Source organism: Ammospiza caudacuta, unplaced genomic scaffold (genome assembly GCF_027887145.1).
Source record: "Ammospiza caudacuta isolate bAmmCau1 unplaced genomic scaffold, bAmmCau1.pri scaffold_39, whole genome shotgun sequence".
Taxonomy (NCBI): Eukaryota; Metazoa; Chordata; class Aves; order Passeriformes; family Passerellidae; genus Ammospiza; species Ammospiza caudacuta.
The window spans coordinates 1,515,984-1,531,584 of record NW_026683124.1 but is presented as its reverse complement, the minus strand read 5'-3'; the positions used below and the strand labels follow the sequence as shown (position 1 = coordinate 1,531,584).

Here is a 15,601-nt window from a genome sequence, read left to right as displayed (position 1 = left end):
GGTTCAAAGTAAATCACGTATAGTTTCTATAAGGTGTAGGAAATTAGTGCCTTTAACACAGCATTCAATTGTAGGACCCTTCAAAGGGGATCCTGATAGAGCATTAGATTGCTGCATTGACAAGTTGCAAAAATTGAGTTTGCAAGTGGCAGGACCAGTGAGATCAGGAGCAGCAAGATTAAAGACAGATAAGAAAAAGAAGGCAAAAGGGGAAGGGTCTCATTTGAATAAGGGTATCAGTGATTGCTAATTAATTTTCTATGATTAGAACACTTTTACAGTTGTGGGACCCTCGGGAAGATATAGTTGTTGAGGAGGATAACGAACAAGAACTACGATTACGAAATAAGATACACCTTGTGTTAAAGAGAGACCTTGAGCTGTTAGCCTCATACAGTAAAAAGGCAGAAGAGGCTTTGCGATCACCACCATTGAATTGGTTGCTTTGGATTGAAGAACCACAATTTCATACTGGTCCTTACTTATATTCACTTCCTTGTTATGTTTGCAAAAGGGATAATGATAAATGCTATGCATGGGTAGCTTTGCATTGTGCAGATTGTAATCAGGTTTATTGGTATTCACAGAGGTCAGTAGATTATTTATGGTGTAAACCTTGTTCTGGAAAGTGGATTCGAAATTATTTCTGGGTTAGAGCTCTTGAACAAAGTACTGGCCTGCCAGGACGGACAGGATTACAGCTTTTTGAGAGTGCAGAACAAGTGATTATAGCATATCTTAGGTGGAAGTTGCAGAAAAACCTTAGAGTATTTGAAATTACTAAAGCCTCACGCATCATAGCAGCTCACTGTAAAGCTGATTTGCCTTCAAACTTATCTCATGCTATACCTGTGAGCAAGGATGCTGATTTAGAATTAGATCAGTATATTCAAAAATTAACTCAGCCTTACAATAGACAATCTAACAAACCAGGGAAAAGACAGAGAAGAAAGGAAAAACAACGCAAGCAGAAGGAAGAAATGGAGAAGCAAAGCAAGCAGAAAGAAAAAATAGGTTTATTCTTGTTATACTGCTCAATGCTGTAGCAAGTGAAGCAGTAGGAATAACACACTTTAGTCAACCAAGGGAAAATTTATGGGTGACACTTGCTAATCAAACTAACCAATCATCACTTTGTCTTAGTCTTGGAGGAGTCACTAACCCATTTCGAACATGCCTGGTGGGACTTCCGGTGTGGTCTCCTGGAGAATTTTGCAGTTTGATAAACAACCAAACCTTATGTATGTCTAACATGTCAAACATCACATTGCCAGTGCAACAAGGGTATACTGCAGGTCAGAGTGATGGCTATCGTCAATGCTTACTAATCCAATTACTTAACACCTCTTTGCATTCTCCTCCTGAGGAACTGGATCTTTTTGGAAGTACAAATGCCAGCGTATCTAACACTACAGCTGGTGGATGGTTTAGCTTCAGACTTTTGGGTGCTCAGAATTTAAACCAACCTAAAGAAACATGGGCCACCCTAGATTCATCCCTGAATGTGAGTGAATTCTCTCCACAGCATTACAATCAATGTAACAGCACAAATATCACAGCACCAATGAAATTACCCACAGGAATATTTTTGATTTGTGGAGACAGGGCGTGGAATGGCATACCAGCTAAACCACAGGGTGGACCCTGTTATTTGGGAAAATTGTCACTGTTTCACCCTAATGTGTCCTTGCTAATGCAGCTGAGTCTAAATTCAAACAGGAAAAAACGTAGCATACATGACTTAGACTGCAGCAAGATAGGAGATCCACGGTTTTGGGGCACATTCAAACAGGTGGTGGTTTCAACTATCTTGCCAGGAGGATCTGCCAATAAAGCTATGAATTTAGCAAAACAATTAGGATGCTGGGCAAGGGATGAGTTGAACAAGACATCACAAATTTTAGACATGTTAACTGCAGATATGCAAAGTGTTAACCATGCTGTTTTGCAGAATAGAGCTGCTGTAGATTTTTTGCTCTTGGGCATGGATGTGAAGAGTTTGAGGGAATGTGTTGCATGAATCTGTCTGATCATTCGGTGTCCATTCACTCTAAGATAAAAGAATTGCAACAGGGACTTCACAAACTTAAGGAAGAAGACGGTTTAGGAATTGACAAATGGCTTAAAGGCTTAGGACTTGGACCGTGGCTGAGGAACCTTGTGATCTATGCTATAGGCCTGCTGGGTGTAATCTTACTGTTTTTGCTTATTTTGCCTTGTATCTTTAACTGTATTCAAAACATGGTTAGCCGTACAATAGCAAAAACATGGCAAACTAATCTCCTTGCTTAAGAAGAAAACGGGGGAAATGTGGAGAGATTTATTAATAATTGGTTAGCTGAGAAAGGCCACGCTGAAATAATGCCGCTGGTTAAGCTGAAAGAGAAAAGCCAGCAGTCAGCAAGCTAAAAGGAAAGGTCAGCAGTGACCTTGCTGCAACATGAGGAAAGGGAGTAGAGATATTCCTGAATATATCCTGAGAATATGTAGAAAGTATCAAAAGTAGAACCATAGGAATGTAGAAGTAGGCGTAGATGCTGATATGTAAGCTGACCAATCCTGAGCTCAACTTTTGCAATATGTATGAAGCTTATTATTAACTGTATTTAACCCGCCGTACTGATCAATAAAATTGGGCCTATGATGATCAACGGATGTCTGGGTCTCCTTCCTTCGACAGAGTAGTGACTCCGTCTGCGGTGTGGTGATGCAGGCGAGAGCAGGACTGCGAAGAACTGAGGTAATGGAATGAAGGAGTGGACAAGTGTGTGGATGCCAAGGTGCCTTTTTAGCCCGGGTGGGGCCAGTGACGGTGTCAGGTAAAAACTGTTAGGGAGGCACTTAAAAAAGGGGATGGGGGCAACAGAAGAGACATGAGGGGCCAATGAGCAAAACCCAGGGGAGCAGCGAGGGACACAACTGAACCAATAGGAAGGGCCCAGAGGAGAGAAAAGGCTGAAGGGAAAAATCATATTCTAGGTGAGGGATGATTGACATAGAAGATTCTCGACATGAGAGGTGACGGTTACAATGATTGACAGGCAACAGGTGGGAGAAACAAACCATTAGGAGGGAGAACATGGAGGGAACCGAGGGTCAAATCAAATTATTAACTTATAAAAAAGAACCAACTTTACAATAAACCCATATAAAACACACACAATGCTACAGTCAAACATTTGAACAGTTTAATATTCCTCACAGCTCTTTCCTCAGCTCTCTGTGATGTACCAGCAGCATCTGAAATGTCCCCCATCCCCAAGGGATTTCTGTACATAACAGTTTTAGGCAAAGACATAGGAAAAATTAAGTGATAGATATAAACACAATTAAGATGTTGACTAACATGATATTTATTTGAACTTCAGAAATATGGGGCAACTCTCTGCAACTAAAAGCATGAAACCAGTCATTTGACAGGCCAGAGAAAGACCAGAGAGCATCTGGAGGAGGAAATCAAAAAACAACAAGGTGGGCATCGATCCAGCTGCTCTAGTGAAGGGGCATCCTTAGACATGGCCATCTAACCAGGAGAGCTGGAAACACATGAAGGAAGATTGAGAGGAAGTAATACACTGGATATTGGTGACACAAGTCCACAGGAAGATCAGTACTTGTTCTTCTGCCATCATTACACTTCCAGGAAGTTCCTGTTCCTGGTGGGAAAAATTTGTCATGGCTTAAAAGTACTCAAATGACCCAGGTAACAAAGATCCATTTGTATATTAGGAAACTAACAGGTATTAAAACCTGTGCCACTTTCCAGACAGACATCAGCTGTGTGCCCATGAACAGGCAGTGCCACTTGTGCCCTGAGGTGCCCAGCTGGAACTGGATCTCTCTGAGAGCACCTGAGGGAGAGCAGAGCACCTTGCAGGCTGCAGGTCCCTGACAGCCCCACAGGGCTCCTGTCCCATCAACATCTGCTCTGCTCCAGTCTGAAAGAGGGCCCAGAATGGTGCCAGGATTGCCAGAGAGCTGAGGTGTGTGCTGGAATTCAATGCCCTCCCCATCCCGCAGCAGCCCTGCATTTCCCTCCTGCAGCCTTGGTCTCCAGCACAGCCATGGAGGCTCTTTGGGCTCTGGACTGTTGCTGCAGCCCCCAAGGGCAGCTGAGCTCTGCCTTTGGCACAGTCAGGCCTGGCTAGCACAGGCCATGCTCAGCAATTGCTTGTGTGTGCCTGGCCTTGCTGTCAGCCCCAGCAGCGGCTGCGTGGCCCCTTTGTGGCCCTGTGCTGGCCCAGCCATGGTGGCCCAGCCCCTGTGCAGGCCCAGCCCAGGCCAGGAGCATTGCGGCTGGGAACGGCCCCTGTGCCGTGGTGCCCACAGCAGCCTTGGGGCTCTGTGCCCCATGGCCTCCCTGCTGGGCAGCCTCTGCCAGCTCCTGCAGAGCCCTGGGCACCTGTGGGGCTGCACAGACAGCCCTGCCCCGGGCTCTGCCGGCCTCTGGGCCAGAAGAGAGGCAGCCAGGGCTGGCCATGGCCGGGAACAGGCCCTGAGCCCTGCAGGAGGATGGAGCTGGGCCACAGCCAAACTCAGCCCAGGACAAAGCTGGGCTCAGCAGACAGGGCTGCCAATGCATGGGCACAGAGGCTGGTGCTGACAAATGTCCTGGGCCCCCTCCCTGCTCTGTCCATGCCACCAAGGGCACAGAGCAGCCTCCTCTCTGGGCCACTTGCCTGTTTGCAATGCCTTGCACAGGCGCTGGCCCTGCCCCACAAGGCCTGGCCTGAGTCCTGCCCCTGCACGCTCAGCCATGCTGAGATGGACACTGATGGTTTCTGGGCCAGGCTCTCTGAGCCCAGCCCAGCTCCCTGCAAGCTCTGCCAGCTGCCCTGAGCTCTGGGCAGCACCAAGGGCCTCTCCCCAGCCCAGCCCAGCCGGCTCTGGCCCCACAGCTCTGCTCAGGCCGGCTACTCTGGGCACTGCCCCACGGCCTCAGCCCCTGGCAAGGGCACAGCAGCAGCTGCAGCTGCCACAGGACTCAGCCCCAGCCATGGGGGAAGGTGCCTGGCCAAGGCCAAAGGAGGCTCCCTGGCTGCCCTGCTCCCCTTGGGCTGAGGTGCTGAGAGCTCTGCAGCCCCTGCTGCCATCCCATCTGCCCAGGGCAGTACAAGAGCCCCGGCCTTGGGGCCCTCAAGAGCTGCTCCTGCTCCAGGCCCAGGGCCCATGCCAAAGCTGGCGCAGCCACAAAACTGTGCCCATTTCTGTTCATTGCTGCTCTGATGGGGACGGATCCTCAGCCGCTTGGAGGCTGATGATGAATTTTCCTACTCCAGGGCCTGTTCTTCCTTGAGCTCTTCACTTCAGGAATTGAGAAAAGATCATAAATATTTGTTCAAAAGACCCAAAACAAGAAAAGTCCATGGGAATAATCTAAGTTTTCAATTCTTCTGTGGTTATTTAGACAGATTTCATAAGTCTATTCAAAGTGAATATACCATATTGAAAACAATGCAGAGAGAACTGTTTTGTCCTGGTTTATTTTCTTCTTTATAGATTGATATCAGCAATCCCCAGTGGATATTGATCCCTAGCACCTCCTAATACAGTCTGAACAGATATGAAAATCAAGACCCTTTGTGGCTGACAATCAATCACACTTTGTCACTACCCCCTCCCCCCCATTTCCCTCATCCAACCCCTGGCACTTAGAGCAGCTGAGGAATGGAATCACATCCAGGGGCGTCCCCAGGGCTCAGGATTGGGGCCAGGTCAGTGAAATCTCTTTATTGCTGATCTGGATGAGGCCATCGAGGGCACCCTCAGTCAGTTCACAGGTGAGCCCAAGCTGGGTGGGAGTGTGGCTGGAGGGCAGGAAGCTCTGCAGAGGGATCTGGACAGGCTGGAGCCATGGGCCCAGGACAATGGGATGAGGTTCACCAAGGCCAAGGGCCAGGTCCTGCCCTGGGCTCACAATGTGGTTCTGTGATAGATAAAACATAATTAAGTTCTTTATCAGGATGCTTAACCCGGAGTGGGGGCAAAATAGCTCAAACAATTCCTGATTTGGAAAGCTGCCAGTGGTGGATGGAGAAGGGAGGTCAGGCTGCTCTTGGTGTTGAGGAAATGCTGAAACCAACCTGACTCATTTCATCTCCTCCTGTCCTGGCTGATCTCCCCTCTTTGGCTTTTGTCTCCCACCAGGCCCCCCGGTGAAGAGCCTGGCTCTCTGTTCTCCATCCCCTCCTCGCTGGCACTGCCAGGCTGGCATGAGGAGCCCCTCAGCCTTCCCTGCTCCAGGCTGGACCAGCCCAGCTCCCTCAGCCTCTGCTCACAGCCCAGGGGCTCCAGCCCCACCTTGGAGGCCCTTCCCAGACCCTGCTCCAGCTGCCAGACATCCTTCCTGCCCTGGGCAACCCAACCCAGGCCACAGTGACCTGGATAATCCCCGTCCTTGATGTCCTGGTCCCACAGCCCTGGCCCCTTGTCCCCTGTCAGGCTCTGGGGTGGATCCTGTGGAACATCCTTTGGTGGAGGCTGTGGCTCCAGGTGGGCCGGGGGGATCCCGGGGGACAGGGACCCTGCGGGGCATGAACAGCATTGGAGTTGTTGGGAGAAACTGTGAGGGGGAGCTGGGGCAGAGTGACCAACCCAGTGACCTGACACAGCCCTGCTGGGATGTCACACAGCCCCTCTGTGATGTTACAGCCTGCTCTGTGATATGACAGCCCATTCTCTGATGTCACACAACTGGTCTCTGATATCACGGCCAACTCTGTGATGTCATTGTCTACTCTGTGATGTCAGATCTCTGCCCTGTGGTGTCACAGTCTGCTCTGTGATGATGTCTATGATGTCATACCTGCTCAATAACCTTACATACTGCACTCTGTGATGTAATAGCCCACTCTGTGACCTCATCTAACCAGATGATAAATTGTCTACACTAGGTGAGCTGACACCTGGAGCTTGTTCTCCAAAATTCCAGGCCTATGGAAGCCACACAGTGCCCATTGTGTGAGAAGGGGAACTGGAAGTTCACCAGCCTCAGTGTCCTGCCAGCTCAGCCAGGCCCACGGGAACATTGGGGTCCATGACTACCAGGGACCACCAGAGAGACCCCCAGGACAGAAGAATGCATGCAAAAAGGGGAGGGGAAATATGTTAATGATTTCAGGGAAATTATATCATATGTTTAATCCGGGACAATCAATGAATATGTGTGCAAAATACAGAATATAAACAGAAACTTTCCTGTACTCAGCCTGCATAGCTTTGGGAGGAGCTCTCCCCCATCCATCCAGCTGAATAAAGAATGCTGCTTCTTAATGCTACATTGGGGTTAAGGAGTTTTCTATTTTACTGAATTTTTGGTAACACTCCACTGCCAAGGAAAGCTCTGTCTGCTGCTGTTCACAAACAGAGAAGAGCTGGTGGCAGATGTGGGGTTCAGAGGCAGCCTGGGGCACAGTGACCATGAAATAATCAAGTTTTCAATGTTCTGTGAAAGAAGGAGGGACAGCAACAAAACTTCTACACTGGAATTAGGAAGGGTAGACTTTGTCCTATTTAGGACGCAGATTTGGGGAGTAATGAATCAGGCACTGATTTTTATTAAGGAAAACATCCCTTAAAAACACAGAGGTCCAGGAAGGATGGACACATTTCAAGGTAGTAATCTTAAGGGGGAAGGAGCAGCCTGTCCCAATGTGGCAAAAGATGAGCTAGTGAGGAAAATGACTGGCCTGGCTGACCGTGGAGATTTTGTGGGAACTCAAGGGTAACAAGAGGTGCATCAACTTTGGACAGAAGGTCAAGCAGCTTAGGAAATGTTTAAGGATGTTGTGAAGTCGTGCAGAAAAAAAGTCAAGAGGTGAAAGCTCAATTAGAGTTTAACCTGACCACTTCTGTGAAAAAAAATAGACAATGTTTCCACAATTAAATTAATAGCAAAACATGGGATAAGGAGAACCTCTACTCTATATTGGATGCAGTTGGGAATATAGTAACTAAAGATAAGGAGAAGGCCGAGCTACTTAAAATCTTGTTTCTCTCAATTTTCAATATTAGAACAGGCTGTCCTCAGGACAAGTGCTCTGCTGAGCTGGTAGATGGGCACAGGGACGAGAACAGCCCCTGTAATCAGGAGGAAGCAGTTGGTGACCTGCTGAGCCCCTCAGATGCTCACAGGTGTGTGGGATCAGATGGGATCCATCGCAGGGGGATGAGGGAGCTGGTGGGTGAGCTCCCCAAGCTGCTCTCCATCATTTACCATCAGTGCTGGCTCAGCATGGAGGGCCCAGAGGACTGGAGGTGCCAGTGTGAGCCCATCGCCAAGAAGGGCTGGAAGGAGGAGCTGGGGAACTCCAGTCCTGTCAGCCTGACCTGGGTGCCCAGCAAGGTTATGGAACAGATCACCCTGAGTGCCATCACAGGGCACCCACAGGATGGCCGAGGGATCAGAGCCAGCCAGCATGGATTTCAATGCCTGCATGGAATGGTCTGGATGAGGGGATTGAGTCCAGCATCAGCAAATCTGCAGATGACACCAAAGTGGGTGTGACTTTGGATCTGATGGAGGATGGAGGCACGAGGGCTGTGCAGAGGGCCCTGGACAGGCTGGATCCAGGTGTGGTTTAACAAGGATGTGTGATCCAACAAGGTGAGGTTTAACAAGTCCAAGTGCCGGGTCCTGCACTTTGGCCACAACAACCCCTGCAGTGCTACAGGCTGGGGACAGAGTGGCTGGACAGCAGCCAGGCAGAAAGGGACCTGCAGGGACTGATGGACAGCAGGCTGGGCATGAGCCAGAAGACTGCCCAGGTGGGCAAGAAGGCCAACGGCTCCTGGCCTGGATCAGGAATGGTGTGGCCAGCAGGAGCAGGGCAGGGATTCTTCCCCTGTGCTCAGCACTGCTTGGGCAGCACCTCAAGGGCTGCGTCCAGTTCTGGGCCTACTGGAGTGGGGAACAGGAAGAAGTTTGTAGCACGAAGAGTAAAGAAAGCAAAGATGAAGCCAAGGAAATTCTCAGGGCAGTTTGGGAGTGGCTGCCAGACAGCCCTGGCCCTGAGCAACAGCGTCTGCAGTGGGACAGGAAACTCCCAGCTGATGGGAACAAACTTTCTGGCTGACTGCAGAGGCCAGGACAATGCTGAGTGGTTTCTCTGGTGTCCCCCAGCCCTTGCTGGCCCCAGGGGCTGATGGCATTTGTGCTCCCTCAGGTTCATGTCCCCACACCAACAGCATGGGGGTGCTCCCCCTGCTGTGTGCAATGCAAACAGGGGCTGCTGAGCCAGTGCTGCCGTGTCTGTGCCTGCAAGGATGGGGCACCTGTGTGAGCTGGGGGAGAGGCCAGGACTGCAGAGGGGGGATGTTGTTGGCAGCTCCATCAGGACGCTCTGGGACGCTGCCCTGGGCTGTGCAGCGCACTGGGGATGGATCAGCCCCTGCTCTGCTGCTCCTTCCCGTCTGCCCCAGGGCCCTTGCAGAGCCCCAGCCATGCTCTTTGCCCCCAGCCTGCCCACGGCCAGCCTGGGGCTGCTCACGGGGCTTTTCTGTGCTGAGCATTGGTCTGGGTGTGTTCTTGAGAGAGCCTGGGCAAGGAGCCTGGAGCCCCCAGGCCCTGGGCTGAGGCGTCAGCGCTGCCACAGCAGTGCCCATGGCCTGTGCCTGCTGCAGCCCCGGCACTGCCACCCCCAGGGCTGTGCCCAGCCCCGAGAGCACTCAGGCCCTGCAGCAACACCAAGGCCACCAAGGCATCGGGGCAGGGCCACGGCAGCAGCACTGGCAACACCAAGAGCTGCTGCTGCTGCTGGGCACAGCTGCTGGGCCAGCACTGATCTGCCCCCAGCTCTGCACACAGACATTGCTGCTGCAGCTCCAGAGAAGGCAATAAAAGGGGGCATCTCGGCAGAAAACTTGGCTGGGAGATCCTTTAGTTTCTTTTAAAGCCATAAGGAAACCAGCCTCTCATTGACACAGTCTTTGGCCACATGGAAGGTGGAGAGAAACAAAATGAGAAATGGCACAAAGAACGACATGTCCTTTTGGACCACATGAAAACAGTAAAAGAAAAGAAAAAACTCACAACCGAACAAACAAAAGGTGTCAAAGGTGACTTTCATTACAAATGATTGGCAGAAACTGGCAAGCAGTTTAATATTTCTGAAAGCATCCAGTCATCAGTCTCCACACTGCAGCCTTGAGCTCCCGGTTCCTCAGGCTGTAGATGAGGGGATTCAGGGCTGGAGGCACCACTGAGTACAGAACTGACAGGGCCAGATCCAGGGATGGGGAGGACATGGAGAGAGGCTTCAGGTAAGTTAATGTACCAGTGCTGAGGAACAGGGAGACCACGGCCAGGTGAGGGAGGCAGGTGGAAAAGGCTTTGTGCCGTCCCTGCTCAGAGGGGATCCTCAGCACAGCCCTGAAGATCTGCACATAGGAGAAAACAATGAACACAAAACAGCCAAACACCAAACAACCGCTAACAGCAAGAAGACCAAATTCCCTGAGGTAGGATTTGGAGCAGGAGAGCTTGGGGATCTGTGGGATTTCACAGAAGAACTGGCCCAGGGCATTGCCATGGCACAGGGGCAGGGAAAATGTATTGGCTGTGTGCAGCAGTGAATAGAGAAAGGCACTGGCCCAGGCAGCTGCTGCCATGTGGGCACAAGCTCTGCTGCCCAGGAGGGTCACGTAGTGCAGGGGTTTGCAGATGGACACGTAGCGGTCGTAGCACATGATGGTCAGAAGGGAAAGCTCTGCTGAGATGAAGAAGAGACAGAAAAACAGCTGTACAGCACATCCTGAGTAGGAGATGGTTCTGGTGTCCCAGAGGGAATTGTGCATGGCTTTGGGGACAGTGGTGCAGATGGAGCCCAGGTCAGTGAGGGCCAGGTTGAGCAGGAAGAAGAACATGGGCGTGTGCAGGTGGTGGCCGCAGGCTACAGTGCTGATGATGAGGCCGTTGCCCAGGAGGGCAGCCAGGGAGATGCCCAGCAAGAGGCAGAAGTGAAGGAGCTGCAGCTGCTGTGTGTCTGCCAATGCCAGCAGGAGGAAGTGCCTGATGGAGCTGCTGTTGGACATTTGCTGTGCCTTGGCATGGGGATCTGTAGAAAAGTAACCATTAATAGTTGGGTTGAGGAGAGGACTTGAAATATCCCAGCACAGCCTGGGGGCACTTTTCCCCCACTGCCTGCCCAGGGATCTGCTGCCTGGAGCTGTCCCTGCCAGCAGCTGCTTCCCTGTGCCCAGGGCTGGGCCCTGCCAGTGCTGCCAGAGCCCAGCCCAGCCCTGGGGGCTCAGCTCTGCCCTGCAGACCCCTCCCAGCTCTGGCACTGCCTAGGGGCAGCTCTGGCTCTGCAGGCTCTGATGGCAACATCAGAGCAACCCTGAGGAATCTGGAAAAACGACACTGATGCTGCCTTTGATGTCCTGTGCTAATTGCTGTTGCTGCCTGATTTATTCAGATCACAGAGAATTTAATTTTACAACCTTAACTGAGTGATGAATATCTATGTGGAATTTCCAACCCAAACCAGTTGAATAAAAAAAGCAGGATTTTCCCTTTTCTGCAGCCCCTGCTTCACTATGCTCCCGGTAAAATCTACTTGGAAATATTCTACAGTCAAATGCCCTGCTGGGAGCAGTCCTGAACATTGCAGCATCCTCACCACACAAGGAGAACACTTCCAAGCCTGACCAGCTGTCTCCTCCCACCCAGATCTTGTCCCCCAGCGCTGGGAGCAGTCCCTGGCAGGCAGCACAGTCCCTGCCCCAGCACAGCGCCCTGGGCTGCAGGACCCTGCTCTGCACGACAGCCCTGGGCACCCCTGGCTGCTCTGCACAAGAGACAATCAGAGAATGTACTCACAGGGTCTGTAGGCATTGGGATGTTCCAGCTTTAGGAGATGGCTCCAGGAGCTGCAGCTGCATTGTCCTGCAGCCAGAGGTTCCTGTGCCAAGGGCTGGCAGTGATTCTGCCCCAAGCACTTCTCAGCACCTTCCCAGCCCTGACTGATTGAAGCTCTCTGTGCCTCTGTGCTGGGCCCGGGGTGGCTGCAGGCAGTGCCCCAGCCCTGCTGGGCTGGCAGAAGAGCTGCTCATCAAGAGAAATGTGCTTTTGAAGCTCTTCTTGGTTACCAGTAGCTGCCTCTGTGCCAGGAGCCCAGCCCAGCTCAGCAGCACAGACACAGCACTAGGACATTAATGAGCCTCTGGGGCTTTGTGCTCAGGCCTTGAACATCATTCCCTGAGAGGGAGCTGAAGAAACCTCTCCAGAACTCCAATCAGAATCCAACTCCAGAGTTTCTTGGACTTTTAATGGGTTCCACTGAGGAACACAACTGAGAAAGTGTCCCCAGGCCCCAGGCAGAGCAGAGAACTGGAGGCAGTGATGACAGGTGGGGACAAAGAGAAACCAAGTCTTGGTGCCCTGGAGCACAGCAGCAGGGTCTGTGCCACCAAGGGCTGTGAGGAGACACCTTGTCCTGAGGCACTGGGGCCTCCTGGCACAGCCCCAGCCAGGCTGGGCACTGTCAGCCCCTATTTCTGCCCTCAGCATCCCCCCCTAGCCCACATCCCAGTGGCCTCAAGGATCTGCTGGAAGGAGTCCCTGGGGAGCCTTGCTCAGGGATGGCCCTGGGGGCTCCTGAATGCTCCCTGTAGGGACTGCAGGTTTTTGAAAGGTCTTTGGGTTTGGCTTTTGCCTTGGAGTCTCTGAGAGGTTTGTGCAATCATGGCCTCCAATTATCTGCTTTAATTAGTCCCTGGAGAGGCTTTGTCAGTAACAACACTCAGTGGGGCTCATTAGTACTTCAGCTTACTTCAGTTATTTTAAGGTACTTGGTGTTTCCCTTTTGATACAGACTCTGTGAGAGGTTTGGGCAATCATGGCCCCAATTCTCTGCTTTAACGAGTTCCTGGAGAGCATTGTACTGACAATCAGTGGGGCTCATTAATATCTTTAGATACTTAAGGTTTTAAAGGTACTTTATGGATTTAGATATACTTGTAGGTACTTTTAAGGATTTCCTTGCCCACACTGAGTGTCTGAGAGGTTTTTGTGCCATCCTGACCTGCAGTTCTCTCCTCCAAGGAGTCCATGAGGAGCCTGTGTTGGGTATCTTCCCCCTTTCTGTTTCACAACAAAGACAAAACTGAAAGAATTTTGTAAGACTTTCTAAAAGCATCTAAACAAACATGAGACAATTAACAATACAACAACAACTAGGAAAATTAAATGTCCTGTTTTAGATAGACATCATCCAACCCTTTTGTCCCTTGGATTGGAAGAGTTCATTGACCCAGTCTTTGTTTTCCACTTGAAGCTTCTTGAACTCTTCATTCAGTACATGAATGCTCTTGGGGATTGACTCCCTGTGGCTGGAGGGGTTCATGCAACACATACCCTCAGAGTCTACACAGCCATGCCCATGTGCCCAGAATAAAAATTCTATTGCTGTTCTGCACGGTGGCATGTCTGATGGTCTCTATGTCTGAGAGCAGGCCACTCAGTGTGAGGGAGTAGCATTGGTTTGCTTACTTGACAGGCACCCAAGATGGTCTGATTGTCCTAAAGCTTTAGCTGCAGCCACCCAAGGTAGTCCAAATTGGGGGTACTATGATGTGAGACCTGGATTAAAGCTTGCAAAGCCATCTCTTTGATATCATCCAATACTTCTCTGGGGACACCTGCTGCTTGATCATCTAGTCGGCTTTGCTGTCCTTCTCCAGCTAGATGGCTGATTGTCAATTCCGCTCTTGCCTCATTATTAGCAAAGTCTGCTATTATTTGATTTAGTAAACATTTCCATCCCCCTTCCCACAGGTTGTATTCTGTAGGAGACAACAACGTGGTGCTAATACATTTTAAATCATAGGGAGTTATGATGTGCTGTAAACATGGCCCTCATTAGGCCATTAAAACAAACGAAGTCCTTCCTATGGTCTTTAGCTGCCCTACACAGATCCTTGATTTCCCTGTAAACCAATGGCTGATACCTGGGATTCTGCCCCCTTCTTTCAGAACATACAGGGGCAATGAGGGGTTTCGAGACTATTTGCCAGGGTCCTTCCTTAATTGCTTCTTTTCGAATCATTTCCTAGGGGCCTTCTGGGGTTGAGGGGAAAGGTGGCTCTGGGGAATCCAAACTGTCTTCCGGGGAGGAAGAATACCTTGGAGGAGAAACATTCTGATTAGAAATAGTGTGACAGTTGGGCTTAGTATCTTTGACCATGGGGTTATATTATTGCTGAAGGGTGAGGCAAAGGGTACTGCCATTTTGTCAGGTGTTGGGGAGGAAGGGCCTTGATTTACGATGGCAGACTTTCAGGGTAGAGTTCTGGAGGCACTGCTCAGGGTGGAGGTGGAATGATTGACAGTAGGGACATGAGCCACAGTTGTGGGGAAGGAGTCTGGAGGTTCATTCAGGGCAGAAGAGAAGGTTGTGGTAGCAGGAAGTGGAGGAGCCAAGATGGAGGGAGGATGATCCGGCTCCCAAGCCATATTCAGGCTCCTTCCATCTTGAGTCTCCAGGGCATGATGCTCCAAGACTGCGTAGCCATTGCCATCTTGGACCATTGTGGAAGGTCTGAGAAAGGCATGTTTGAGGGGAGGTCCTGAGTTAGGAGTGACCAAGGGATTGAGTTTTTGAGACACTGCTTGCTGGTGAAGGATCTCAAGGATGCTATGGAAGATGGGGAGCATGTGAGCTGCAATGGGCTCCCTTTGGATTGAAAGGTTGTACAGTTTAAGTCCCACTTAGTCCTAAAATTCAGTGGTATGGATTTCATCAGCAGAGGCATCTGGAAAATTTTTAATGATCCACCTCATGAATGATTTTAATTTGTTCTTTGAAAATATTTTGTCACGATCTCTTAGAATTAACTTAAAGCATCCATATATGCTTCTTTCTACTTTGGACATCTGGCTGCCCATTTTTCTCCTTCTCCGCCTTAGGGGCAACAGCCACCAGAACACACCAAATAAATAATGGGACTTGGGTGCATATTGTAAAAACCCAGTGGCAAAATGGGCAATAAATGTCTTGCAGTTCCCCAAACCCACCTGCAATCCTATGCAGGTGAAACCGTTTTTGCCCCTGCCGATCCCAGGCCGAGGTCCCTCGAAGAAACAATGAGTCCGCCAGGCCTGCACAATCCAAAATCCTGGGGAGCACTGACCTATCCATCAGCTAACCCCAGCTCACATGACTGACACAAGGAGGCCTGAATGTCATGGTGCCTGTTCGGGTGCCAAAGGTCACAATGAGGGTGGCTGCGACAAACCTCTCTGAGTCCCTGACTTCAGCAGGGCAAAGGTGGCAAAAATGAAATGAGTGGGTTCGATGGAGTTTCCCAAAAAGAACTTTAATTACAGGGTGAAAAACAATAAACATGGAGAAGTCGAGCACGGTACGATGGACAGTATCCTAAAACCTAAAACAAAGAGGAAGTCACAACATAGACACTTGGGACTAGAAAACTAGAACAATCGAAGAAACAAGTAACCAATAAACCAATACAGGAGTAGAACTTGGACAACTTAGCATAACAACACTAAAGGCTTATGGGAAAATTCTCAAGCTCACCCTAAGTAAATCAAATGATTCCTAGAACTAGAAACTCACGCCCAATTTTTCCGGGGTAAAATCTG

The 15,601-nt window shown here is 50.3% G+C and overlaps 1 protein-coding gene across 1 annotated transcript; it reads right to left on the bottom strand.

Moving 5' to 3' along the window:
* Positions 1-10,098: 10,098 nt before the first annotated feature.
* LOC131571881 (olfactory receptor 14I1-like) lies at positions 10,099-11,031 on the bottom strand. The gene has a single exon (XM_058824636.1). It carries the CDS (start codon positions 11,029-11,031, stop codon positions 10,099-10,101), a length of 933 nt encoding a protein of 310 aa, XP_058680619.1.
* Between the last annotated feature and the right edge of the window lie 4,570 nt (positions 11,032-15,601).

What these genes read in the sequence shown, in the direction of transcription:
- LOC131571881 (XM_058824636.1), bottom strand. Translation starts at nt 11,031, where the DNA reads ATGTCCAACAGCAGCTCCATCAGGCACTTCCTCCTGCTGGCATTGGCA.